The sequence below is a fragment of the Lampetra fluviatilis genome, chromosome 4, assembly GCF_964198595.1.
Source record: "Lampetra fluviatilis chromosome 4, kcLamFluv1.1, whole genome shotgun sequence".
NCBI classification, from domain to species: Eukaryota; Metazoa; Chordata; class Hyperoartia; order Petromyzontiformes; family Petromyzontidae; genus Lampetra; species Lampetra fluviatilis.
In genome coordinates, this window is record NC_136278.1 from 2,634,289 (window position 1) to 2,662,048 (window position 27,760).

The 27,760-nt window shown below is 47.5% G+C and overlaps 1 protein-coding gene across 13 annotated transcripts in view; it reads right to left on the minus strand.

The window, feature by feature from the left end:
* Positions 1 to 27,760, minus strand: part of LOC144931478 (LIM domain-binding protein 2-like) — a 163,606-nt gene that overhangs the window by 24,562 nt on the left and 111,284 nt on the right. For all 13 annotated transcript variants that reach the window (XM_078855340.1, XM_078855329.1, XM_078855330.1 and 10 more), the window contains 2 exons: positions 17,657 to 17,779; positions 12,569 to 12,652 (listed from right to left, as the gene is read on the minus strand). In XM_078855340.1, the coding sequence (XP_078711466.1) occupies positions 12,569 to 12,652; positions 17,657 to 17,779 (207 nt within the window). The remainder of the gene's footprint in view (positions 1 to 12,568; positions 12,653 to 17,656; positions 17,780 to 27,760) is intronic.

Genomic DNA, 27,760 nt, shown 5'->3' on the forward strand with positions numbered 1-27,760 from the left:
ATTGTTTGGCATGCATACAAATTGGCTTTCCAAGCTGTGCGTGTATGTGTGTGTACATATATACGCAGTACAGCTATGTGCAATGTATTCGTTCAATGGCATTTTCTCTTGCTGTTTTCCATAATATTTATGAAGAGAGATGTGGTGATAAATTAGAAGTTTAAAAATGCTGAATGTTTTACACTTTGCAAGCGGCAGTATATTCATAAGAAGCTCGAATCGCGTTTATCCTAAAGTGAATATCTTTATCTTGTGGGAAGCTTGCCTTAAAAAGGCACCAGACCAAAGATAATTTAACTTTAATGACAAAAACAACGATATGATATTCTCCAATGCGCGTTCTCGGCGGTATGACACACGGGGACGCCGGGCGTAACTTTTTGCTTTTGTCGCCAACGCCTGAACCTTGCGTCGCGTTCATTCACGAATCGGTCGATGGCAAGCCATCGCCTCTGCATCAGACCCACAAACGATGTTCTCGAGGGGGGGGGGGGGGAAGTTGCGTGTTCTGCTGGAGGCGCCGAGCGTCCGCGGGCCCAGCTGACGTGCCCGAGCGGGACGTGTTCACGCGGCGACGACAAGCCACGCCAGCGGTTATTAACGTGTCAGCATGCCACATTGTTGCGTGTCACAAAGTCGTGCCCCCCCCCCGCCCCACCCACCCCGTGCGGTTACGTTCACTCCCGTCCATGCCAACTTTACATTTTTAACAAGTTCACCGGCGGGACGCCGAAAGAATTAACGGGGGATGGTTTGCACAATGCGGCCCACGCGTTTTGTACATTTGCACGATTTGTTTTTTATCGCGCCCGTTTTTTTTACTTTCTGGACGCGAATATATTTATCCGGCTCCGCAGTGCTACAAACGGCACCAGCGCTGCATGCGATGGGCTTAAACGGTGAGGGCATGAGGACTAAAAATAAAGATAATTATAAAAATAAACGAAGGCCCCCAGCCTTTGGAGGGTTCCTAGCAAATTACTCCCTAGCCATTGTTCGCTCCATCCCACCCGAGCACTGACGGCTCTAATTTTATAACAACTCCAGCACGAGCGGACATGAATACTCCCAGGCTCCCCTCCGGCTGGGCGCCGTCTCTCGCGGGGACACACGCACCTACACGCTCGCTCGTTACCCTCGTCAATCAATCCCCGCCGAAGGAGCTCACCGACCGAGCAGTTCCCCGTGGCTCTTGCACGGCACCGGGCGCGGAATTATTTAGTGTTTAAAAACAAAAAGGTAAATAATGCGAAGAAATAGAGCGTGCCGATGAATGCCGACAATTGTGAAATAACACATTTTTAAGTGCCGAAAATACTTGTCGAATTTGGTCAAGCCACACGTAGCGGCAGCGTCGTCCCCTGCTAGCGGACGATACTTGCCTGCAACGCATCGCGCCTTCGGGACCAGCCCCGCGGCATACGAGCGGGCGCGCCAACCAAATGCGCGAACGATACGAGCCGATCAAATGCACAACTTTTGTCAACACAGTAGTTAACGCCTCGTCCTCGCGAGGCCACACAATCACACGCACGTCCACCCACGGTCCTCCGTCCCGGAGTTTAATTACTCTTCACACAGATAAAGGCCCCTCAGCCTAAGCGTAGCCACCTCAGCACCTCTCATCTCCACTGCAGCAAAAAACTTTAAAATATATATACATCCATCAACCACACCTGCGGGCTTACATCATTTTTTCTGGGGTTTTTTTTTACCTTGCAGGCTTGCAAGGTAATTCGCCTGTAACCGGCGCAACCGCAAATGCGTGTCGCTCCAAAAAGAACCCGCGGCAAACGCACCCTAAACCTGAAGTGCCGAGGGCGTGCGCTTCACGGAGCTGCCACATCAACTATTCAAGAGCAGCGAGTGGCAATACGCGACACGCATGCACCACCCCCGCACACACCCCCACCCCCCACCGACCAACCGTGTTTAAAAAATGCATCGAGATGTTACATTTTACCTAAAACAGCAAACCGTTTCTGACAGAATGGTGTTCTTGTAAATGGATTTGTATCTCGCGCATTTAAGCACTTAAATGGCATACATTTTGTTCTGGTCGGTCTTTGTTTTTATTCGCGTGCGCGCGAGCAAATGCGGGGCCGCGCGTACGCGCGTTTTGTTTTTCTCATTTGATATTTCCTTCACAGATTTTGTTTTGTGTTTTTGCTTTTCAATACCTGCAAAATAAACGGTGTAAAAAAAAAGCCTGTTAAACTTTACAATTAACAGCAACATGCCTTTGTGCCAAAAGAAGAAAGTGGTTTGATCAGTGTACGCTACATCGCTATTACACGAGGATCATAAACACGGGACGTTGACAAAGAAAAATGGAACAAAAGTTGAAAGTTGCAGCAGAAGCCCAGAGAGGGACATACTTGGAATTACTGGCACCGCAGTGACGAGATGTTAACTACCTCGCCTGTTATACAGGTCATGAGTTCGATCCCGACCCTGTCGCCTGTATACTTAGAGTTTGCATGTTCTCCCCGTGATCGCATGGATTTTTCCCCCGGGGGTCCTCTGGTTTACAGTATTTGGCTGCGATAAATTTCCACGCGATAAGCCACGTTCCTTCACTGAGCTGTAACTTTGTGGCCATGTCGCTTCTGAACAAGAGGTGTATAGCTCAGTGGGCCTTACCTGGTAAAATGAAAAATAAAATAGTTTAGTTTACTCCGTGTGATAGAAAGAGGAAGACGTGGATCAGAGGACAAATGCAAGCCAGATTATCTTACCGACTGTTGAGCAACGTAAGCTGGGCTTGGGCAGCACACATCACTCCAAGGGTCGGTGGCCGGGGGTCAAAACTAACGAAGTTGGCAGCCAACGTAGGCAACACACCCCAAGGGGGATGAGCACCGCAGACAACAGACTAAGTAACCTCGTTCTGCAGGTGGTCGATGGATTTTATTATTTTTACATCGCAATAACTATATGGGTGGCTTTCATCTAGCATCGGATAGATCACGGCTAATGACGACAATTGAGCCACTTAATCCGGTGACTTTCAGCAAGGTTGGTGGAGCACGCAGGGATGGAAGCCTGCGTAAAACACCCCAAATTCCTCGCCAGGAGCAGCTTGAGGTAGTACAGCAAGTAGGTTGTACGTCAAGCTCTCTGTGTGCCGTTTTGAGTGTCACCCCCATTAAAACACATTTCCTTTTGGATTCGTTGTTTTTTGGATTCTCTGCGCCATCCCATTTTCGTCTCTCTCTCTCTCCCCATTTGCCCCTGAACTGTGACACGAATGCAGGTCGGTGTGAAGCAGCGTTCACACGCGGACGAGGCGACGGGTGAGAGACGCACGGACGGGTTGCAGCAGCAGCAGCCGCTATCGCCGCCTCCTCCTCCTAGTCTCCAAACCCCACGCACGTACTCTCTCGCTCACCCCCATCACATTTAGCTTGTGACCTTCCTTAGACCGTACACGCCTAGTGGGTCGTGTAACAACAACAGCGGGCCAGACCCCTATGCACACAATGCCTCATACATTTAAAATGTACTTTAAAATGATATACACACACATACGAACGCACTGAATAAACACACGTCTATATATACAGTACCTATGTATGACTTGGGGGTCAGGGATGTCAACCCATACCTGGCATGTCACCCTAAACGCAGCACTGTCTTGGGTGACCGGGAAGCCTCAAAGCTCCCTTTCATGGCAGCCTTCTTTCCGCATGCACACACAACACACTGCCCCCACTAAATATTTGATTGCATATAATGCCCTGAATTAAAGCACAATTTGGGCGTATTGATCTAAGTTTCTAAAATATAAACAGTGCACATGAATATAATCAGTTTGAGATATATATAAATATATACACCGATGTTTCGCAAAATGCACTGCTTTGCTGATTTTCAAGCCCTTGGCAATCCACTGCTGGATGAAGGCCTCCCCTTGCTTGTAAATTATTATTTTTCCCCATCCTGCATCAAGCTGGCCCAGTGTGGTGTGGCGAGAGGAAGCAACCAAGGACACGTTGAGATATAAACTTTCCACCAATATTATTAACCACGGACAGGGAATTTAACTCGGCAAACCGGGCTCATGATACAACGCGTGCTCACTCCACCACGGCTACATTCAACTTCGTGCCCATGAATGAAAATGGAGCAGCTATGGAGGTCTTGGCCCACCGGACCACTGCACAACAAGACTGGCACCTTCCCCAACTATAACAACCAAATCACCCCAAATGGGATCTCAAAAGCTGAGCTGGGTTACAGCTTGTTTAGCAAGGGCGTTCCAATACGTACAATCATCAATTCATGTCAATTCTTAAGCAAAACGATACGCATCTTGCATTGTTAGTGCAAGAATCCGATGACCGTTCGTCGTGTAAATGTTGTTTTAAAAAAAAGAGCTCATGGGATCGCTGCAGCCGCTAGAGGCCACTATAGTTACCGCCAAAGTTAAAAACAGAATAGCGGACAATTCATGGACACATCAGAGGGGGTAAAACGTTTCACCCCCACTGGTTCCGACTTGGATCGAGGAATGCCTGAGAATCCCAGGTCATGTATGCTGGGGCTGTAAGGTGGCCAGGAGAAGGCAGTACGGCAATAGAAGGCTTTTATGTCATTGGTGCGGAGCTTTGAGTGTGCTTCTCCCTCACACACGCATGGTGGGTTTGCTCCCACACGAAGCCAAAGAGCCATTGGTGACATTGGCCAAAACATCCCGACGCTGCAGGACCCCCCCCTCCTGAAACGGGGTCTCGAGACTTGGCGAGGCATTTGAGGGTAAATAAAGGGCGTTGTTGTTGTTGTTGTTTCTGTTATCGTCATCGTTGTTACAGTTGCCCACTTCCACGCAAGGGTGGCAGGCGTGCGCGCAATCGACACGGTCGCCCTCGCTTGCGTGCCCGCTCCATCACACTTCCACATTTGCCGTTGTTAATTGCGTGGCGGGGCGCTGAAAGAGGCTCGTTCACGGCCCGCGCCCTCGATTTTCAGGTCCGCGCGCCAGGTGAAAACAACAGCACTCTGCGCAACTAGCAACGTGGCCCGTATACATCTATATTATTCGCTTCCCCCGCACCCCCCCTCTGAATGCACACATTGACAGGCAGACAGGCAGCTGGCGTTACACTATTATTTTAAGCAAATTGAGCGAGCGGTGCCGTCTATTAAAAGTAATTTTTAAATCCGTTAACGGTGATCCCAAAACGGTCTCGTCTTGGAAGTGACAGGTACAAGTGACCCATGCCAGCCGGGCGACTGATGCAGTGGCGAGCACTTAACGTGCCGTTGCGTGATTCTGCAGCGTCTGATATTATGCCTATGATCTAGACAGCACTTGCAGAATGAAAAAAGGGAGCCACGGGACGCTTAACCCACTCGGCGGGCACGCAATTTTTTTTTTATCCTCGAGGCTGGTCGCGTCGTCCGCCACCAAAAAAAAAATCCCTTTCAAAAGTCGGGAGCCCCCACACGTCCCCGTCAATTTGTCTGACCACAGAGCCACGTGCCTTCTCGCTACGCGATAGCGGACCCGAGAGCCGTTGGAGCGGGGGGGGGGGCACGCGGGTGTGAAGTTGGTCCTCCCATCTACGAACGGCGCATCGCTGGCCGGAGGAGTTTAGAGAACCCACGCGCGAAAGAGTTAATCAACACAGCCACGGGGACAGCCGCCCATGAGCACGGAGCATCAATCAGCTGTTTCCTGCGCTGGGTCATAAAGCACGCACAAATCACAGGAGGAGAGAGTCAAATAAGACCACAGGCAACAAAAGGGACTGAGGCCGCCCTAAATGAACATGTGATAAATGCACCCTAACTGCACGTGGTTCATTTGTCTGAGACGAGCAGAAGGAAGAGATGAAAAAACATTACATGCCGTATTACCAAAGTTAAACTTTACTGTGATCCAATATTAACCCAAATCTGGTGTCAGAGAGCGGCGAAAGAAAATAGTTATCCCTGAGTATTATTGAAAGTTCTTTTCCCTATATCAACTGAGCACAATATACATCGGAAAAGTGTCGTGAAAAATTCCACGTGCGAGTCTGCCTTGACACCCCGTCAATGAATTACATTTTTATATATATGCACGTAACCTTAAGACATAAAAATTAAACCAAATGATAAAAAATTAAAGCACCAGCTTTTATTACCTTTAAATTAAAAAGGGGACTTTACTTTTTACGATTCCGTAATTGTAACTGTAAATGAAACACTTCAGCGAACCCTTATACGTCCTGCACTCAGTAAAGTATGCGCGTGGTTCAAGACGAGGATTTTTTTTGGCAGATGTTTAGAATTTCTATGCGTGCATCCCACGACCCTATAATTGTTTCCACGTGCGTGCGGGAACTGGCAAGATTTCCACGTTTTGTTTGTGCGTGCGCGCGCACACTGCTGCGTACTCGTGTGCACACGAGCACTGTAGGCAACGGCAGTGGTACGTGCGGGCGTGTGTGCACTTGAGCATGCGTGTCTGTGCGCGAGCGCGCGTGTGTGTCCGTGTGTAGGAGCAAGATTGCCGTGTGCATTTGTGCAGAACCCGCCCAACCCACGGAGCCTGCTGGAATCTCTGTGGTCAGACCAAACCGCCGTTGCGTTCTCTGCCACTCTCCTTTATCTCCCTCTCCCCTTATCTCCAATTCCATCACCTCTATCTTCTCCACCCTTCTGAATATTTCTCTATCGCTCCCCTATCTCTCGGTCCCTGCAACTCTCCTTTAGTCCCTCTCTCCACGTCTCTATCTCTGTCATCCCCGACTATTCTCCATCCTCTACCCAATTCTCCCTCGTATCACGACATCTTTCAGACTCATCCATTCATTCTCTCCATCTCTCGTCTCTGTCCGACTCCCATTTACCCCAGGCACACACCTGCCCAGCCAACACAGCAAGCTTCAACTCCCAGCAACAATGCCTATACTGCTAAACGCCTCACACGGTGACTCACTGTTCTCAGCACTTTGAGGGTTAGCATAACTTTCAACTGAAGAGTCGCAATCGCTTATGTCCGTGATATATCGTGCGCATTATAAAAATGTCATTATCATTGTTATGCACGGCAAGATTAACCTCATGCAATTGGTGCTTTAAAATGCATTCTTTAAACTTCCGCTTGCTACGTGTAGATAAATTAAATATCTCCTACGTGTAAAAGTAACACTTTTAAGGCCTACAGCAGGAAGGAAAAAACTACTTCGTTCATCACCTGTACAGCAAACAGTGCAACGATCAACGGCGTCCACCGTTCTACTCTTTTTAGAGAGTTGTTACCGACAGCTCGGTACACTTGCTCCTCGCTCGTGTTCATCAAAGATGCAGAGCGGGCGACGGGATAGAGTTCCTGCTCGTGCGAAACGACGATTAAAAAAATAAAGAAGAGAGCTCGGCATACGAAACAAAGCGCGATAAACCGCAGCTTGCCCTTAATTTATTTCGAATATTGTAATATAATTCCTACCAACTCGATTAGACATCGTCATTTCTATTGGGACGGAGGAGAGACGGGGGGGGAAACAAGAACAACAACAAACGATCTTCTGGCGGGTGGGGGGGCAGCGATGCGGCTGGCACCCAGGTACGGCGTACGCGAGGGCAAGAGGAGGAAGGGTGTTGCGGCGCTCTGTATGTGGTGGGGGGTACTTCACACACAGGCCATGAATTATTCACGACCAGGACGTGAGCAGCTCTCCGATGAGCAGCGCAGGTTGTTAGTGGGTGGGGGAGGGGGAGGGTTTGGGGCTGGGGAGCGAGGGGGAGCGGTGGGGCGAGCGGTGGAAGGAGTTTGGTGGGAGGGAGGGAGGGCGGAGGAGGAGGAGGAGAGTGGACAAAACCCATCAATCAAGACCAACATATCACACCGCGGCCAAGAAAACATAACAATCACAGAGCAGCTAAACAAGCAATTTTCTGACTCTTAATGTTTCCAAAGTACAGCCTAAATATGTATTTTTTTTCCCCCGAACATAATTTTAGTAGATATGCTTTAAAGACGCGTCCACGGTAATAGTACCATTTATTGCAAAATAACATCGTGACAAATGGATGGCCATTGTTAGGCTGTGAATTATATCAATCAGGAAATGGTATATTTCCAATTGCTGCTATTTCCATAATAAAGTGTTGGAGGCAACATGAAACGACTTGTTCTACAGCTTTGTGATTTCCGCCACCCCCCCTCCCCCTGGAGAAAGAAAGCCCTCGAAGTGTGTTTTTATTTTAAGCGGCTCAGGGAATTTCGCGAAGCTGCCGGTGCTAAATTCACTTCCCCCAAGTAGACAAGCCATGGTCTTCCCAATCACAACACGAATCCACGAAGCAGCGGAAAAGAGTTAATGGTTTTCGTTAAAAGGGCCAGAGGCACTGATATGGGCTTAAGGGACCTCTGCAGCACTGCCAGTGTGAAATTGACAATATTTGTGTTTACGTATCTCTTTTTTATTGCAAAATTTGTATAAAATGACGACTTATAATTTACGTAAAGTGCTCCCTCATTAAATTGTCATATTTAACATTCAACGAAAACTGTCCCCAACTTGGAAACTAAATGGGTCGCGCGTCGCATCGAAAATTCAGACCATTCTGACCTTTCAACCCCTTAGCGCGGGAGCTCAAAAAATGTAACTTACAAAATACGCGTGTCGCGCGCGGACAGGCGGCGGCACTGCCACGGGCACGAGCGACGGATGGGTGGCATCCGTCCCGTGCGATTTTTTGAGTGGCAGACATGCGGGCGCTAGGGGAGGAAAGAGAGGGAGACGACACCCATCGCGGCCGCCCTCTTTCTCCTCCGCCGAGCGGGCAAAGCGAGCGGGGGCGAACGAGCGAGGAGCACAAACGGGGCTGGGGTCCAATCGGTGGAGCGAGTGGGACCCCATCACTCTGATCCCATGTCAGAGGTTTAATTAGCACACAGCCCAACGCAGCTGAGAGGCAATGGCAGATGAGCACAATTTATTCTCCCCAGGAAGCTTAATTCGGGCCGAAGGTGAAAGGGCAAAAGGGGGTCGTTTTATTATCTGTCTACCTCCTTCGCATACGGATCTAATATAACAGCCTTGGCCCCCTGTTTATATTCATAAATTGTAAATGGTATGCAGGCCGAGTTGAGGGTTTTTTTCTCTGTCTCTGCCTCCCTCACTTTCTCCCGGCAGTTGTCGCCGACTGCCAAATTTGGCCGGTGACACGGCTAAACCAGAAACAGTCGTCCTCGCCATGCCGTCAGCCGTCAAGGAAAGATTGATATTGACAGTTGGAATTTGAGAAAAGGTTTCTAAAGACAAAAGTTGGTCAATTTTACAAAATATTTATGATGACAGGGCTGGCGTGCTCAAAGGAGGAAGAGGGCTATATTTTTTTTAGGCTGGCATGTGGCAAGGAAAAAGAAAACTACAGGCACAATGCTAAGCATGACAAAACTAATACATCACAGCAAATAGTTAAATGAATTATTGGTACCACATGCATAAAGTATGACCAAATATATTTTTTTATGAGCTTGCAGATCACTCAAGATGCTGCTTTAGCGTTAAGCAGCTTTTTATCTTGACATATGCTGAAAAAACCCAGAGAGCGTGCACACTCGTCTCTAAATTACTAGTAAAAATAATACGCGTATTATTGTCGCTCTGCAGAAATTGATTAAATATACTCGTACAGAGCTTGTACGTATCTCCAGCATATACACCCACATATACGCAGAGGCAGGCGCATGCACGTGGGCGCACATTTGATTCCACTCATTCAGTAGGCTCGCCGGGAAGCGGGAGACGCAAGGCCATGACAACAATTTGAAATCGGATCCGCCCGTTCAATGCGCGACACCGAACGCGCCGCACGCACACACACACACACACATCGCCCGCACGCGAACAATTTCAATCGCGTAATTAATATTCGCGTCTCCAACCTTCACTCGGGCCTTGACGATGGACAACGGCGCAATCATGTGACATCGGGGGGGGGAGGGGGGGGGCCCAAGCGGCACCACCGCGACGCCCTCTTTGCCGTCACGACCGATTCGGTCGAGCGACATGAGCACACGTGCGCAAGCAGGCTCGTGGCCGGTGCTGCTTTAACCGCCCCCCCCCCCCCGCCTTTGATTAGCCCCCCCCCCGGCCACTATAGCTGGCGCTGAAGGGGGTGACGACATGGGCAGCAGTCTCGGGGCGAGCACGACAAGCGAAGGAGGCTGCAGCGCCAACGCGTGCCCGACGCCAGGAAGTAATATTTATTAAGGAAGTCACTGCAGCTATGCACTTTTAAATCTAGATTGGAAACTACTTCATTTATTACTGCTTTTTTGCATTTCGTTTGCCGTCCTTTGCCCACACCTGGAATTATCAGGGTTGGATACGTACGGTGCGAAAGAAGATTAACATACATACGGTTTGGTTCTTTCGGTAAAGTGACGTACGTATAAAATAAAATAAGCATGGTCTGCATGGTCTGCTGCTGAGGCAGACTGCTTTCCCACCTGATGACGGACGCTTGTGTTGCGCCCGAAACGTCGTGATTCATTTTATACCTACGTGACTTTACCGAAAGAACCAAAGAGCATGGATTCCTGCAGTCACGAAAGCTTCAAATCAATACATACATACATAATAAAAGAGCAAAGTTCCCAAAAACACGGGATTTCTTTGTGCATTTGTGCCGTACAAGGGAATACCGATGCCAAAAAAAATGGACAGCCACGGTCAAGATTCCTTTTTTTCCCCATGCAGATTTTTTTGGTTTTGTTAACCTCTAAATTCCAACCCCTGTATTGTAATTCACTCGGACTCTCGACCGCATAATAAATTCCTCTTCTGCGTGGCTGCTTTTAAAATCGATGTAGGGCATTTCCAAATGTTTGCCGGCTAAAAACATTTTAAAAGGGCCATTCTTTTTTTTTGTTGGAAATACTTCACCGTGAACGAAGCTACATGCAGGTGGTTTTCGTTTGAAGCCTTTATAGTTGGTGGGGGGTTTTTTTAAACGTATTTTTTCTAACTATAAGGTTGCATTTTTCACCGTCAAAAACGGCGAGCGTGACGCTACGGGGCTGGGTGTCTCTCAGACCACCCTCGGTCCAAGCGGTCCAAGCCTGACAATTACTCGGCACATGCGCCGAATGAACAAATGAATTAAAAGGCTCTACGCTTAACGAGGCAATGGGCCCGTTGAGATGAGTATTGTGCAGTTCAGGGGCATTCGCAATATCCAATATTCTTGTTTTTTCATGATCCAGGATATCCTTTTTATGAACCAAAGGACTATATGCAATGGAGCAAACCCGAATCAATATAAATGTAAAGATGCATGTATTACTCAATTAATGTCAGCTCTTTGGCTCATGATATGCGCTTGGAATTAGTTGTGTTCAAATAAAGTTATTAAATTCATTTGTGTTGTATGTAATCGGTTCACGTAACCCGTGCAGCCACTACCATTCACTTTAATGAGTAAACATGATAATTTAATCGTGAATGGAATTATACTTCGAATAAAGATCATTAATTAAAGAGAATTTCTAGGGGGATGGGGGTGCCGGGATAAGGGAAAATTGTTTTATCCTTAACTCAAACATTTTCACCGAAGAATATTCATAAACGATTTGCATGGTTAGTTACGTGCGGTGCAAAAAAAGTTCACACATACACACACGACCCGCACGACAACTCATTTACATAGAGCATAACTGATCCATTCGAAAAGCTATTTAGTCAACCTGTGGCATGTGTTGCTTCAAAAAAATACACACAACTCGGAACTCAACAAGATCAGCTTGCAATACACGAATTAACCTACAGTGTGTCCTCAAAATACAGTGGGTGGATATACCATGCCCTGTGGGTCCGTATACCGTGCCGTGTATGTAATGGGGTTTTTAGTGGGGCTTGTAAAATTTTAAAAGACGTTGGGAAAACTACCGAAAATCACACTCCCGAAGCGGAACAAGTAAAGAACTTGCAAAGCAACGACAACTCGTCGCGAGCTGTGTCTCCATGCTGCGCAGAAACATCACGTGCCAGTGTTAGTACAGTGCTGGACAGTAACCACCGGGGCACTGGTTTGCGTTCCAGAATTGGTTTGTGATTTTCGGTGGTCTCAGCGATGTCTTTTTTCACCACTACTCTTTTACAACAAAACGTTTACATGAGTTGCAACACAAAAAGCTATTCAACTCAACAACGCAAGCTGCAAACGGGCTAGGTTTGTTCGCCATGCAAATAACGCGGTTTCGTTACTGCAGATCGAGAGCAACCCCCGCCACCGAATTAGCCCGGTATTTTCGGGGGACGCGACGTTTGTGCGCGTGTACACATCGCGTAGCGGTTTCGTCCTACGAGCAGCACCACCGCCACGACCACCAGCACCACAGAAACGCAAACTTGTCCTCCGCCGGCTCTCAGCCCCGTAACGAGATACACGCGGGAGCCCCACGCTCGTTTGAGCAGGAAACCACTTGGCCGGTTTTTTATGTTGTTTTAACGTTGCATCTCAGAGTACGGACACCCCAAGCGCGTGTGGGGGGGCCGAGGAGCCGCATCAGCGAAAGATTACAGGCGAAGATTACAAACGTTGTGCCGAGTGGCTTGCTACTCACTCTGAGGTAGTTGAGGGTGATGTTGGTCAAGCCGTTGCGAGTGATGTTCTTAGACAGCTGCTCCAGCATGCTCGGGTCTTGCGCCTTCATTGATGTAAGACAGAGCGAAAGAGAGAGAGAGAAAAAACAGAAAAAAAGAAAGCAGAAATGTATGTCAGTGCTAATCCAAATTAATCCCACGGCTTTGCAGAATTACACCTAATCCAACCCCGTCGGAAAAAAAATACTCCCGACTCAAATTTTTACCTACTTTTTAGTGAGTTAATCCCCAATCTCACGCTAACGTCTGTGCCACGCTAACGTCTTTGGTTAAGTGTCCTTACAAGGGACTGAGAGGTGTCTAGCAAGGCTCAGGAGGTGATGCGCTCACCTTTGATCCATGTTGCGCCCGTTTAAAAACTGGCTTTGCCTCTCCCACGGCGCCCTTGAAACAAAAAAAAACCTTTAAACCTACTCGTCCCATCATCGAGCGAATGTCGCAAAATTTGCAGCTCTGCCTTCGCAAAGTGCGCTCCACCTTTGTCCGAACACTGCCACGGCCAAATTAAGAGTGTTCGGGATCGAGTGTGGATCGTGCCACTCGAAGGGCTTGCTGTCCTAAAAAAATTGCAATGTACCCCTTATTAACGAAGGCTTGCAAAGAGAGTCCATTGTTCGGTGGCAATTTTTTTGATTTACCGATAAAGGCCAATTTTGTTCCCGGTGCATTTTGGGGCGGTAAATTAACGTTGCCACGCCACCCAAAATCTCACATTTTTAATTTAGCTTTATTTTATTTAGAATCCACTTTTCTCAAAGATTAAACCAAATGAAGTGACTTTGGTGCAGGCCAGACTTAATGTTCCTGGTATTTTTTTTTGTCAAGTAAGCTCAGCCTAACTGGGAACAGGAAGGTGGGCCTGCAAGGGGCAGTAAAGGAGGGGATGATTGCTGAAATACTACACCACATCCTCAAATTCTTTCCCTGTGGAGGCAAAACAAAGATGCAGCCGCAGGCAGATTCCAGTTCGGCTCAGTGATCAGGAATGCACGTGGCAATGGACAAAGGACCATATCTGCTGGGCCGGCGTGAACGCCCAACGGCAAAGCGAGCGGCTCGATTTATGAAAATTTAAAAACTGTCGCAGCGGTGGAGAGTTCGCAACGGAGGGGCAGGCTCGTGGAAAACTTTTCAACCCAGTTGCGTCCCCAGGCGAACGCGCCGAACGAACATGCTTGCCTTTCAGTGCCGGTTCTGCAACTATTTGGGACGAATCTGCTACCCATCCGCAGCAAATCGGCCGGAGTTCACACTGCGGCCAGTTAATGCTATAGGCTCACTTCACATCTCCATCAAGTCGTACTCTCACCGGCAGTCAGTCGCCTTCTCATCACTCTACTGCCACTACTGCCATGGCCACCGCTCCAACGAACATCGCTCCTCGATTCCTCCACCCATCATTAGACCTCCTTTGCCAGTACCAAAATATAATAATAGGGGTTTTCCCTTTTTTTTCTGGCAACAAAACTGAAACCTTTTTACAAGGATTCATGTCTGCATTAACCACAATACTCGCAGTCAAAATGCAAACAAAAACACACTATGATAATATATGCATTGTCCTTGAAACTGATTGGTCCACACCAAGGGATGGCTTTCTTTTGAGCCTCGACCCAATTGGTGCTCGACCAGAGGATGCATTTTGACTGCAAGTATTGCGGTTAATGCAGACATGAATCCTTGTAAAAAGATTTCAGTTTTGTTGCCAGAAAAAAAGGGGAAAAATCCTCCACCCATGTTGAGCACTCGGGTCTACCAAACTGACCGTTTCGTCTCAACCATGATGTGTGCAAGCACAACACTGCAAGTCACAACACTTCTCTGGAATTCGTTTGGGCCTTTGCTCAGCAACCGTGACTTAAAAAAAATAAATCTCTGTGCTCCATCGCGGCGATGGCACTCGCGATGTCGTGTAGGCCGAGGCGCACGCCAGCATCGGTCGCTCAACGTGGGCCAACCTAACCGGGTGGCTGGGTTTTGTGACAGAAATCAAAAGTTAAAACGAATCGGGCAACATCTTCAACAACTACACCAAGAGGGGCAAGTTAAAATAAATTGTTCTTGGAAATAAATTGCATGAATTTTCTAAACGTGGGAATTTTCTTAATATGCATTATTAAAAAAAAAATGTCAGTTGCATTTGTATAATTAAATAACGCATGAGCAGTAGGCATCACCTTCAAATAACATTCTAAAACTGGCTTTGTTCATTAGGATGCAATAGGTGACACTGGTTCAACAGCAGAGCGTATTGCTCTTTATCATAACAGGAGCCAGTGTCGGAACGCTGCCGCGGTCGTTCGCCGCGTATGGAAATATGAACCCAGGGCCGGGTTCGATTCCTGGCCATGGCTTTTTTTAATCAGTGGCGAGTGAAATCGAAACCCCCGCCCCCCCCTTTCCCAATTTGTACCGACCAGCGTGGTGAAGTATGGTTAAACAACCATCATGACCAATATGGCATTGGGAAGCTTTTATCCAGCAGTGCAGTGAAAAATTATAATAATAAGGTATACAATTCAATCACATGAAATTTAATATATAAAGAAATAGTATTGCTTGTTAGCACTGATAACAAGAATATACTAATTACAACATGATCACATATATTTTTTAATTATTATTATTGTGCTTCAAAGCAACCATATTACTGATTGTATTACAGTCAGCGCTATCAGTATCATTAATACAAAACACCAGAAGAGCATTGGGGCAGTCGTTACTGCACCGCGCCCTGCCTGAGTTCAATTCCCGGCCAAAGCGAACATCAGTTACAGCCGAGCCAGTCCTGGTCATCCCAACCCGTACTACTTTTCACCAACGCATAGTAAACAGCATGGTAAAGAATAGTGAAACAACCACAAAGACTGACAAAGGGCTATAAAATGAATGTTATTTTTCACCAACAGCTAACAAACATTTTTTTTTTATTCTGATAAATTCCAAACCACCACACGGGCTCCCTTGCTGGTATTTACAGTTAAATATTAAAACCAGGATTTGTGGAGAGGGGACCCCAACAAATATAGAAATAATGCATGCCTATAATAAAAAAAAAATTCGTTTGATGGAGGCGTCAGTGTCGGATCACACAAAAAGCCTGATATTAACCCGAGTCTTCCTTAGCCGAGTGGTGTACATCGTTACGCACCTTTGGCACACGATATAATCAGACGTACGGGTGATAATTTTACATCTCAGCTGCTTTTATGGCTGTCCGTGGGTATGAAAGGCGGCCAGGCGTAGCTAACTGTGCTTACACAGGCCCGGATTTTATATTCCCTCCACGGCTGGCCTCTCTCAGATCCTCCATCCTCTCCAGGACCGTGTGGCTGGCATCATCGTGGGGAAAAATAATTACCATCCCACCGCAAGAAAGTAGAGCCACACTCTGCACTGCAGGCCAGCCCCTCTCACCGCTAAAAATAGACGGCGTGTCTGGAACATTTTTGCACATAAAGCATCTAAACATTCCTCCTCCCATTTTATTACACAAGCCAGCGTTTTGCCCGCCGCATTTTATTGGTTGCTTGATTTAATTTTCCGAAAGTGGATTTAATTTTTTTAATTTGCAAAAGAAGGCACGAGATAGGGTTAGTTTTCGTAAAAAAAAAATTAAGCGTGTACGTTTTTTGTTAAACCAAGTTACTTTTCACTCCAAATCTGCACCATGTTAAATTGATACCTTCGCAATATTTACGTCATAAAATGAACATTGGCAGAATTTGGGAATTTTTTTAATGCCATTTACATTTTTAGATATATAAATGTACGTATAGTCGCTTAACCTCCCCCCCTCACCCCACGAGTACTAAGCGGGCAGCTGCTGGTGCAAGTTGCACGCGAGCCGAGTTAATAGCTCACGGAGCCCGGCCCTGGCCGCGTGCGTTCAGTGTCTCTGTCATGTCCGAATTACTCGGCGGGGTGCTGTTGTCAACATGGACCGGGTGGCAGCGGCTGATCTGATCAATGCGTCTCGACGTTGATGGGGCTTCGATGGAGTGCGCCCTCCACAAAATAGGCAGGCGCGTTTCCGGGGCAGCCCCGTCGTCCCTCTCCGTTTGGAGAAGGGATATAAAGAGAAAAAGAGTCCCTCTGCTGTGCCCCTCTCCACGGGAGACAAAAAAAACCCGCTCCTATTCACGAGGCTCGGTTTAGGCGGGACACGATCGGCTTAAATGTGTGTGAAAGATAAATCGGCCTGCTCTTGGATGCAATTGACCTCCACCGATGCCCCGGACTGGTCTTTTTAAGACCGGCGTTACACGGATGCAGGCGAGAGAAATGCGGCCGGTGCTCACAAAGAGGATTTTGTTTGGAACAATTTGACGTGGGGCATATTTACACCCAAAAGAAAAAACAAACCTGCCCCGGAGCTCTCCTCCACTTGGAAGGCGGAAACGGCCGCAGAAAGCAGAGCGGTCAGCCGCGGTGTGTTACTACGCGTGCGTGCAACAACATGGAGGGGGCTTGTCCGTGCCGCGCTCGGGCACGACGTAGGGCGATGCGAGCGGTGGCACGGCACGCGCAAGCGGTCTTGGCTGCAGCGTGTCCGCGGGGGGCGCAGCGCTCGTGCCCGAGGCGGGCAAGTGCCCTTGCGCACGGTGGCCGACAAGCGAAATCGGCAAGCCTATTTTAAAAAAACTAAACTTATAAACTATTTTTTTTTCACCACGTAAGGCCCACTGAGCTATATAGCTATTTTTTCAGAAGTGATCTGGCCACAAATGAGAGCCCAACGAAGTGGCTTATCACATGGCAATTTATAACAGCCAAATACTCTAAACAAGTGATGTTGATTCTAAATGTGGAGGGAAACACCGGAGGACCTGAAGAGAAATCCAACTGACCACGGGGAGAGATACACACAAACTCCAAATATACAGAAGGCTTCAGTCGGGATCGAACCCACAACCTTCTGTGTACCAGGTGAGGTAGTTCACATCTCACGAGTTCACGCTATTGTACGCGGCAGCACGCGGTTGACCAGTGCCGCTCGGGCGACGCGAGGGAAGTCAGTCGGGGGAAGGACGCGGCGCCACACTCACGTGCACGGCAAGGAGGCTGCGCGGGATGAGCTCCCGGTGCTGGCGTATGGTGAAGTGCCATGATCGGATCCTCATCATGTCGTCGAACGCGAACTCCAGGATGAGACGCCCCTCCGTGCACACCTGGGAGAACCGCGGGCAGGGAGGGAGGGAGGAGAGAAGAGGAACCCAGGGAGGCAGCGTGAGTCAGGGGTGGGACAAATTTAAGCGTGCCACAACGTGGCGGCAGCAGCAGCTTTGCGATGGCGACACGGCTGATGAAGGGAAAATTATGAAACTTGCATAATTTATCTGTGTGTGTGTCAAAGAGAGCGTTTGTTATACATTGAGTTCCACTAGCAAATATCCAATATCCACATTGTTAGGCCATTTAATGGTCTAATAATAGCAAGCAGAGGAACGTTTTGTCAAATTCATATTGCCGTAGGTGCATGTTGCCACTATAAGGACATCGTTTTCTTAGAGAGTAATCACCCGCTAAGGGGAAATAAACAAATAAATAAAACCGACTTGCTTTAAATGAAATGTTTAGAAATTTCAACCCAACAGGTGCTTTTTAGATAATGACAAAAAAATATATAAGTTTAGAATTGTTTCCTCTCTCCCGCATAACACCCACAACTCTTTGCGCTCCCCATTACCCCAGCACCGGGTGCCGTTCCGCCCACCACGAACGAGCCATGAGAATCTTCACAGCAGCTTTATCTCACTCAGCCCAGCAGGCGAGGTCCGTGAGAACACGTGCAACCAAAAAAAAGTGCTTCTGATTGTCTAATTCCCATCCCCCACTGCTCAAGACCCCCACCACCAGCCCCCCCCCCCCTTCTTCACCCCTCCCCCCACCCCCTCCCACCACACAGCCCCCCATCGTCCCACCTTCCCCGTTCCCCCACTCCCCCTCGCGACCCCTTCCCCATCCTCCCCGAGCACCCCCCTCCTCCCCGTCGCCATGACAACCGGAATCACTGATTAGTTGCCTGGGCAACCGTTCTTGGCCACGGTCCAGTGAGCGTGCAAAGCCTCTTTCTCGGTAGGGGGGGAGGTGGTGGTGGTGGTGGGTGGATGGGGAGGCAGGGGGGGTGCTGGGGAGCCGGTGGGGGTAGTGGGGGGGGGTAGGGGGGGGGGTCTGTCACGGTCTGCTGAGCTTTGAGCACGTGAGGTTTGTGCTCGATTGTGGTGGCGCCTGGGCGCTCACGGTCCGTGCGTTGTTCGTGCGCTGCGCACGCGGCATTAGCGCGGCTCGTGCACCGCATTTCTTCCTTTTCGATGAACGTGGCGTTCCCCCTCTTTTCGTGTTTTCGTTTAAAAAGGAACGCGAGACGCTCGCTGCGTAGCCAATTGACGCGCGCGCATTTTATTTATTTCCAATTTAATTATAATTATCAACCTCGCTGCACACGTATCTGTGAACAAGATGGTACCGATTTTACGGTACACATTTCCACGTCCACATAGGTGCACACACACACACGTGTGTGTGTGTGTGTGCGCGCGCGCGCGTGTGTGTGACGGCACGCGTGTGTGTGACGGCACACGACGCCTGTCCCGAACGCTCCTATTTATAATACAGGCTCTCGCATTTCATTGTGACTGTATTTGCACGCCGGTAAAACGGTGGCCTAGCCCCCCCACACCGTACCGGTACATTAGAAGACACCGTGTCTCCACCTGCGCGCTGTGTGCGATTTGCCGATATTTGTTCAGAAGCCCGGGGTCTCATTTCTATGCGGCTGCTCGCTCGCCCCCCCCCCCCCCCCCCGTTGTGCCACAACACGGCCTGTATGTTTAACATTAGTTATTGTTGCCGTCCAGCACCCCCTCCCGCTCCACGAAAACGACGTCGGCTCGTTCGATCGCGTCGCCGCCTGCCGCAGAGGCCACGACGGCCGGCCGTGGTGTCGTGACCGCGCGGCTCCCGGCAAGGGGAAGGGAGTTCCATCCTCGAGAGATTTTCATTAGTGGGGGGTTGGGTGGGGTGGGAGCAAGAGGCGGCAGCAGCAGCAACAACAAAAAGTCGCCTCGCCGACGGCGATCGCCCCCCACGTGCCGGGGAGACGACGGGAAGTCTGCAGGCCGCCGCTTCGCTCGCGCCCCCCCCATACCTCCAACCCGGAGCGAGGAGCGCATGCATGGCACGAGGAGGCCAACGGGGCAAAAAGAAATCACCGCCTTCAGAAGGCGCTGATCTAGTGAACATCTTGAAGATCTGACAGAGAGCAGATACATTGCCCCAGCGTCGCATTAAGTCAATTCTCGGGTGAGACGCAGCACTGTTATCAAAAACCCGAGCGCTTACAAGCGCCGGTGTGGGAAAATACTCGGGGCTTGCCAGAGTTCCGGGTGGGGGCTTCTCAGCAAACCGCGACATGGGCACTGCTGCACGGCCTAAGGCGCTCGACATCTCCGCAGAGTACGGGGGGCATAGATGAAGCATAGAGGACGTGGCCAGGCTTTTCTGGGCATCGCCTTGACGCATCTGCCAAAGCGGCCTGCGACACCTCGGCGGTGCGTGACCCTGCCAATGTTTGGTTGTGACCAGTCACCCAGTCCAGGTGCGCTTGCCAGCACCCCCCCCCCCCAATCCGCGGTGACCTCCTCCCTGCCCCTCGTATCACCGAGGGTTGGCAAACTCGGCTCTCACGATGCCACCCGTGCCGTGGCTCAAAGTCGACTCGACGTGCCAGGAACGCAGACCAAAAAATTGCGGTTCTTTGTTGATCTACCGGAAGTGGTGGTGACGCCCGCCGAAAAGGTCGCATCGCTTGGCTAGCGTGCCTAACCTTACCGGCAATAAACTAACTATGGTCACCAATTACCGCACGCGGTGGAAGCAGCAGGCGTGTAAAGATGCATCGATTAAAATCTTTTACGCTCGCTAAACCCGCATTGAATTGTTGCGCCGCAAAAAGCTGTACGCAATTGGTTTCCATAGACAGTGCAGACCACAAGAGATTGTACATTCACTGCAATGATAAAAAAAAGTAGAAATATCTTGAATCGTATCGCGATTCTGAATGACAATTCACCAGACTGCAAGGGGCAGAGTGGGGGGGGCCACAGGCAATTGTTCCGTCAAATAAACAGTCGGCAAATAACGCAAACATTACCGCCCAAGTCTGCTTATTTTTGTTTAACACGTCGTCGTGATGCGGATGAAGATGACGATAATAGCGACGACGGCACACAAAAGTGAATGGCATACAGTTATTTGCGACGCTCTGAGAAATGATCAGCTTTGGGGGGTTTTTTTCATCAGCTACAATTATGTTAATGGGAAATTATTGCACGTCATGTTAGCTTGTGAAGAATTATATTTCAAAAAGCCTGCATAACATCTAGTTGTCAGAAACAGTCTGTTTGTGCAGACAAGTGTTAACAATTGACAGGTCTCTGCTCATGCTCGGTTATTGTTCAATGTTTTAATTAAATAAGGATCATAGTTCTGTCAGCTGCACTGCACGGGAGCAGAGCTTGCTTGCTCTATGCTGCTTGCTCTATGCTGCTTGCTCTATGCTGCTTTGAAGGCACTGGTAAGTAAAGGCTGGTTAGGCCTTGCCTAGCTCTAACAACAAAGGTTGCCTCTGTGCCCAGGTGAGACGAAGCGGACTTCGGGCTTTCCCACAACACACAGCCACTCGCACAAATATAACGATGTACTCAAAACGCGAAGAGAGGCAAATATACCACCAAGCTAAACGTAGCGAATACAAAAAAACACCGAGTGCGATTCTGCAGTTGGCAGTGCTGCACAAGCACAAATAACAAAAGCACCACATTTGTCAATAACACTCGCCCTTCATATCTGCGATGGGCCATTGCCCAAAATGTCACCCTACATCTATATATTTTACTATAATTAATTTTTTACTCATTTGGCAGTATTTGTTAAAAGTTGCGAGTTATACTCCCTTACTGGCAGATAACCAAAAGATGAACAAATGCATAAGCATGCAACCGTGTACACAGAGTAGAGATTACACACATATACACATTTTATATATACCTGACATGAATATCAGAAAAAGACAGCGTGATATTTAGTGATAACGGGTGACAAGGCGTGTTGGTGCTGTGCACTCTCATCCTGGCCGGGCCTGGCATGTTTGTGATGTGCGATTTTGCTATGTTTTGGCGAAATGTCGCCAAATCTATCACCATCGCGTAAGCGGCACTAAAGAGGACCTGTTTGCTTCGGGGGGGGGGAGGGGGGAATGACTTTTTTTTATATAACAGGTGATTAATTTGGCCGGGATCATATTGGGGAAAACAACCCCGGGGGAAATGACTAGAAACTGCCGCATACAATGTGTGTGTGTACGTACCACATTCATCATCATCAACCATGATCAATCCACTGCTGGATCAAAAGGGTACCGTGATGGTGAGATGTTAACTACCTCGTCTGGTATGCAGGAGGTAGTTTGTTCGATCCCGACCCTGACGCCTAAACAATTGGAGTTTGCACGTTCTCTCCGTGGCCGTGTGAATTTTTCTCGGGTCCTCCGGTTTTTCCCTCCACAATTAGAAACATGCGCTTAAAGAGTATTTGGCTGCTATAAATTTCCACGTGATAAGCCACTTCGTTGAGCTATCATTTGTTGACCAGGTCGCTTCTGAAAATGAGCTCTACAATCGCTCAGTGGGCCTTTTACCCCATAAAATAAAGTTTAGTTTTGAAAGGACACCCAAAAAAATAACCCATAAAAACAAATTTTTTCACTATAAGTCCTTTATATGCGTGTTCAATGGGCCACAACCCAGCCCACATTGGTCTTTGAAATGGGCGGCTAGAGTCCTCTCGTCCTCTGGCTTGAGATGGCTGCCACCTATGGGTCAGATGATTGCCTGCCACCATTAAGCAATTGGTAATTAAATATAATTTATTTTTTTTCTAAAAAGTGTAACATTTTGGGAAAAAAATTTCACGAAAATAAATTGTCACGCACAACGAGTCTGTGTGCAAAATGTCAGCTCGATTGGATCACGGGAAGTGGGTTCAAAAACGACCGAAAGATTTGCACGGTCGTAAGCGCGCAAGCAAGCAAGTGAACTTAATATAAAGGATTTAAAAAAGTAATCGTCATCTCATGGGTCCTGCAATGGTAACAATCCATATGGCGCCTGCACACGAGATGATTTTATCACTCCATCTCCACGGTGGGGGATTTTTATTTTCAGCGCGGTCCCCTCCCCTTGGCTGTCACTCTGTCGTGAGTCTCGGCCACACAGCCCCCCCCCCCATCCCTTCGCTTCTCGTCCTGATCTCAAGCCCACTTCATTTTTCTGCAGTCACTATGATGCATCTAACCTGTGCATGCTCTCTCATTCATGTGTTCCTTTTTCTGTCTCTCAGTGTAATTCCAAGCATGCATCTTCTTCCATGCTTCTTCAAGCACTTTTGAGCTATTGTTCCATTTTCTTTGTCAATGGCCATGTTTCTGCTCCGTATATCAAAGCAGGCAATACATTACCTGCCGTGACATATTAGTTGCTATGCGCATGTGTACACACATTACATACACACACACTGCATATATACAGGTATTCAGAATATATATACACACACACACACATATGAACCAGGTCAAGAGAATAATGTTCATGTAATAACAGACACGAGAGAAAAAAAATCGCGCATTTGCTGATACACCATGTTAAAGAAACAGCTGCGGTGGCTCATGCCTGTGATTCAGCGCTTGGGAGACATGAGGGTCAAGCCGCGTCGTGGAAATCCCAAACACCACTGGGCTACCAGGTGGCATCAAATGATGATGGTGGCAGTACAGCAACTGGGTTGGTATATCCTCATTTGTGCAGACCGCATTACTCCTTCACATTCGTGGGTTTCCCAGCGTCTACTACGGTTTCATCACGCATATTTTTAAATATATGTTACATTTCTTATTCCAAATATCATGACAATATAACAACCATCATTTCCAGTACAATTCTTGAAATGTAACTAGGCTTTCGGGAAATGAATTCTGACCACTAGACAATGCCAGGGAGTTTGCACCTTTGGATTCTAAATGCATGTGCATCTGAAGGGCGCCGATGAGGCATGTGATGAAGCTCAGCCACTGGTGTCTTCATTCCCCCGTCAGCTGTCACCCACAGGCACGCGGAGTTACGACGCGACGGACCACATCGCCCGCAGACACTAAGGAGGAACGGGGGACCTCTGGTGTTCTCGGCCTGTGGCCCACGCGACATCACTGTGCATTCTCACCTGGAATGTCAATAGAGGCGGCCCCTGTATGATGATGATGCCATTTGGTAACCAGAAGGTTTTTTTTTTTACTACAGCAGGTCTTGCTCGTAAAATGTAATTCTCAGTTCAAAATTACCGCTGAAATGCATTATATTTAAGTGATATTGTATCTAATCGATTTCCAGCCACGGCTAACATCAGTGGCAAATGATAAAACAGAACCGATCCTCCACTTTGTCCCCCGCTCCCACCCCTGACCCCCCCCCCCCAACTTGCTCAGCGTAGGGAAGTAGTAAAAAAAAAACCCTTTGACCATTACGCATTACGGCAATGGGGAAGGCCTTAATCCAGCTGTGGATTGACAAGGGAGTGTAAATGAATTATGTTACATGATGTGTGCAGTAAACGTATAATGATGCATAAATTAATCGACTAATATCGATGATTAAGCTTGTAGGAGCATGCATCGAATCGATATTATTGCCGTACGTAATGGGCTCATCGCAGCCACTGTGTGCGCTACCCTTCGCCGCAATGGTTTAAAGTCGTTCGCCTTGAGTACAATACAAGTGTGAAGTATTACAATGCGTTTACATGTTGCACAAGGTCCATTGATGTGAATAAATTATGGCGTGTGATTATTTGGGTAGGAGGTAAGCAGAGTAACATCGTTTCATTACCTAACGCAGCATTCGGTTGTGTGTTTATTGTGAATGGAAATTATGCACTTTATTTCCTAGAGAATGTATCAGGTGTAATCTGTTTAAGTATGCTTTAATTAATGATTTCTTAAGCATAAATGTATCTTCATAACATCGTATAAATTCATTAATACGTACATCAGCGGTTGTGTACGCTTATTACGAATCATTTGTTACCGCTAGTTAGAATTAATTAAACCTAACTGACAGTTTAATCAGCTTTAAACATAAGATACAGAGATTAAACAATACTGTGTGCGCACAATGAAATGTTATCACGAAAAACAAGCTGCTCCAGCCAGTCCATTAATAATCCGACAATAAGATACCACACGCATCTTACCGATAAGCAATTATTCACGATTAAAATATGCCTTACAAGAGTTCTGTTGATTAAAATTAAAAGATAAAGAATATATGCAAATCAAGCATCAGTTTATCTTGTAGACCGATGATCTGTTAGTATGCCAGTTCCTAGGCATGTAACGGCACATCGATTTAGATTTTTTTAAATTAGATTATTTTGCTCGCGATACACACATACACACTGAAATCATGTGCGTGCGAATCAATCCTTCACAATTTATGCAAAATTTTTGAAAAATATTTTCACCATCAAGCTAAAGTTTTCCAAAAGCGACTTCCACTCTCGTCTGCCGCTTTATTTAATCGTTGTGATCCTGCTCGTCCTTCAACAATGCCCTAGGTGTTTATACTCTGATGTATTTTCCAATTGCACCAATGTGCCCAAAGAAGAAATGTTTTAATCAGTATATATATAGCCTGCTGTTACACGTGTGCTAGAAACGTGCACACCGAATATGAAAATTATTCAAACAAAGAGCTGTAAAGTATGCAAAGAAGTGCGAGCGTGGCGGTGAGATGTTGCCTCCCCTCGCCTGGTACGCAGCAGGTCGTGGGTTCAACCCCGACCCTGACGCCTGTTGCTGTATATTTGAAGTTTGCGTGTTCAGGGGCAGGGCACACGGTACATACCGTGCCCCGCAGCAAGAACTCTCACTGCATCGTGTTGCCGTGACTCCAAAGGGAATCGCTAATTGATCAGAGTAACTAAGTGACCAACGCGTAGGCGGGCATGGACACGGAGAAATGTTACATTTTTAAAAACTCACAGACCAATGCTGTTACAACCCATACTGATAACACTGGTCAACACACTTTTTCTGGCATAAGGTATTCCAACGGTTTTAAGGTAATTTTGGGGTGCTGATTGTCTATCACATCAGGTTTTTGAGATATCAAATATTGCATTTTCAATAAAAACTGCAGAAGAAAAATATTAAATAAATGTGGATATCTACATAAAATTATATTATAAACACACTATCCTAAAAATACAGCACCATATTTTAACACTAAAGCAGTCACTGACTCGCAACAACTTGCAATCATAAGTGACAGAGTTAATTTCGGGTAAAATCTATGAAAATGTGGTATGCCGATAGCATAGAAATGAGATGTGATAGAGCAAATCTGAGATCAGATTTGGAATCAGCACCCTGAAATTAGTCTAAAACAGCTGCAAAAGTCCAGGCCAGAAAAAAAATGTTTTTTGTTGACCAGTGTTATTTAAGATTTATGATGTTGACCAGTGTAATAAAAGAAACTTAACATAAAAGCGGGCCAAACAATGATCAATTCTCGAATCGAATCGCGGCCCAAAAATCGTGACGATTCACCGAATCGCCGAGACGTGGAGGAGGGTAATCTCCTTACAGCCTCACCACTCTCTACAAAAACAGCGACGATGCTCAAACCTCCGGCTCACAAGCGCTTGGATTGGCAGTGCCGCTGCTCCGTGAAGCCCGGTTGGCTTGTGGGCGCTCAGCTGACTTTCATCTCTGCGGCTCTAAACGGCAGCGCCCGTCCGCACGAGGCACAACTCTGGCTATCCACCTGATGAGGCCGATTGCTGTAATTACCGGTGAAACGTCACAGTAATCGAATTGTAAATGTTGTGGGTTTACTCTCCAACCACAACGGTGTGCTGAACTAGTAACGAATTGGGCATGTTTTGGTTACGTGACAAACCTTACTAATCTGGCTGTGTCGGGTGGCGGCGGGTTTAACGACACGTTTATATTTACGTGATATCACCCAAAAAAAACGTCTATTGTGGATAATATTGGCAGCGAAAGCCAATGTGCAAGAGAGATGCACATTCCGGAGCGCCGGTTTGCAAGTCCTGATTCTCTGTCCAACCGCTGCTGCTGCACTACACGCATTGGACATTGGGGTGAATGAAATGTATGCCCACTGTGTGGGGACACTAACAGTGGGGCTGGTCCTACGCATAAGCGCAACTGTGCACGATGAACCTAGCAACCCGGGTTCCAATCCGGGCCAACATCGGTGGCAAGTTTTATAGAGTGGTATCCGAACCGGTTTTGGGGCCTCCCCGAGGTTGAATCTGCCTTAAATGAGTACCCGCTGCAGAGTGTGTGACATCAGCACTGGGGAGACAAAGGTGGTCGGGCGTTGTATTGGCACTGTGCTGGCATGAATATGTTTTAGCTAACAGTCTCTAAAATAATATTCGGGTTATCTTTAGATTTGCTTCATGGAGGGACTGTGTCCTGCCACGAGAAGGTGAATTAATGCACTCACTTGTCGAACAACCAGTGACAGTTACGGTTGGGTTTGCGAACCCATTTGTACAGATTGTGTCAAATGTTAATTGTGGGTGATTTTTTTTTTAAACGTTTCGATGCGAGCCGTGACTAAGATTACAATAGTCTCTTCTGGAGATGCTGTCAGAGGTTTTTTTTATATTGCACCATATCCAGTGGATGGCACAGCACAGTAATACTTTGATAATTGCATAGTGCGTCTTCAAATGTGAGGGTTGAACCATTCACCTCTCACACTCTTCCCCCCCAAAACATAGTGATTGTCAAGATGTAGTGTCACGATTCGAGTATGCAATCAATTGTTTTAAACACTGCTGCCAAAACCCCACGGCACGGCCTCCAGTGGCCGTAATGGTGATGTGGACCAAGTACATACAACATGTGCGATTGATAACAATAGGTTTTGTACTTTCTGGCAATAAAACAGATGTTAAGATGTTAACACCAAATAGAATCCTTTTTCAAGGAATCCTGTCTGCATTAACCACACAGTACTTGTGGTGAACATGCAAACAGAAAACATGCTCTGATAATTATGTAT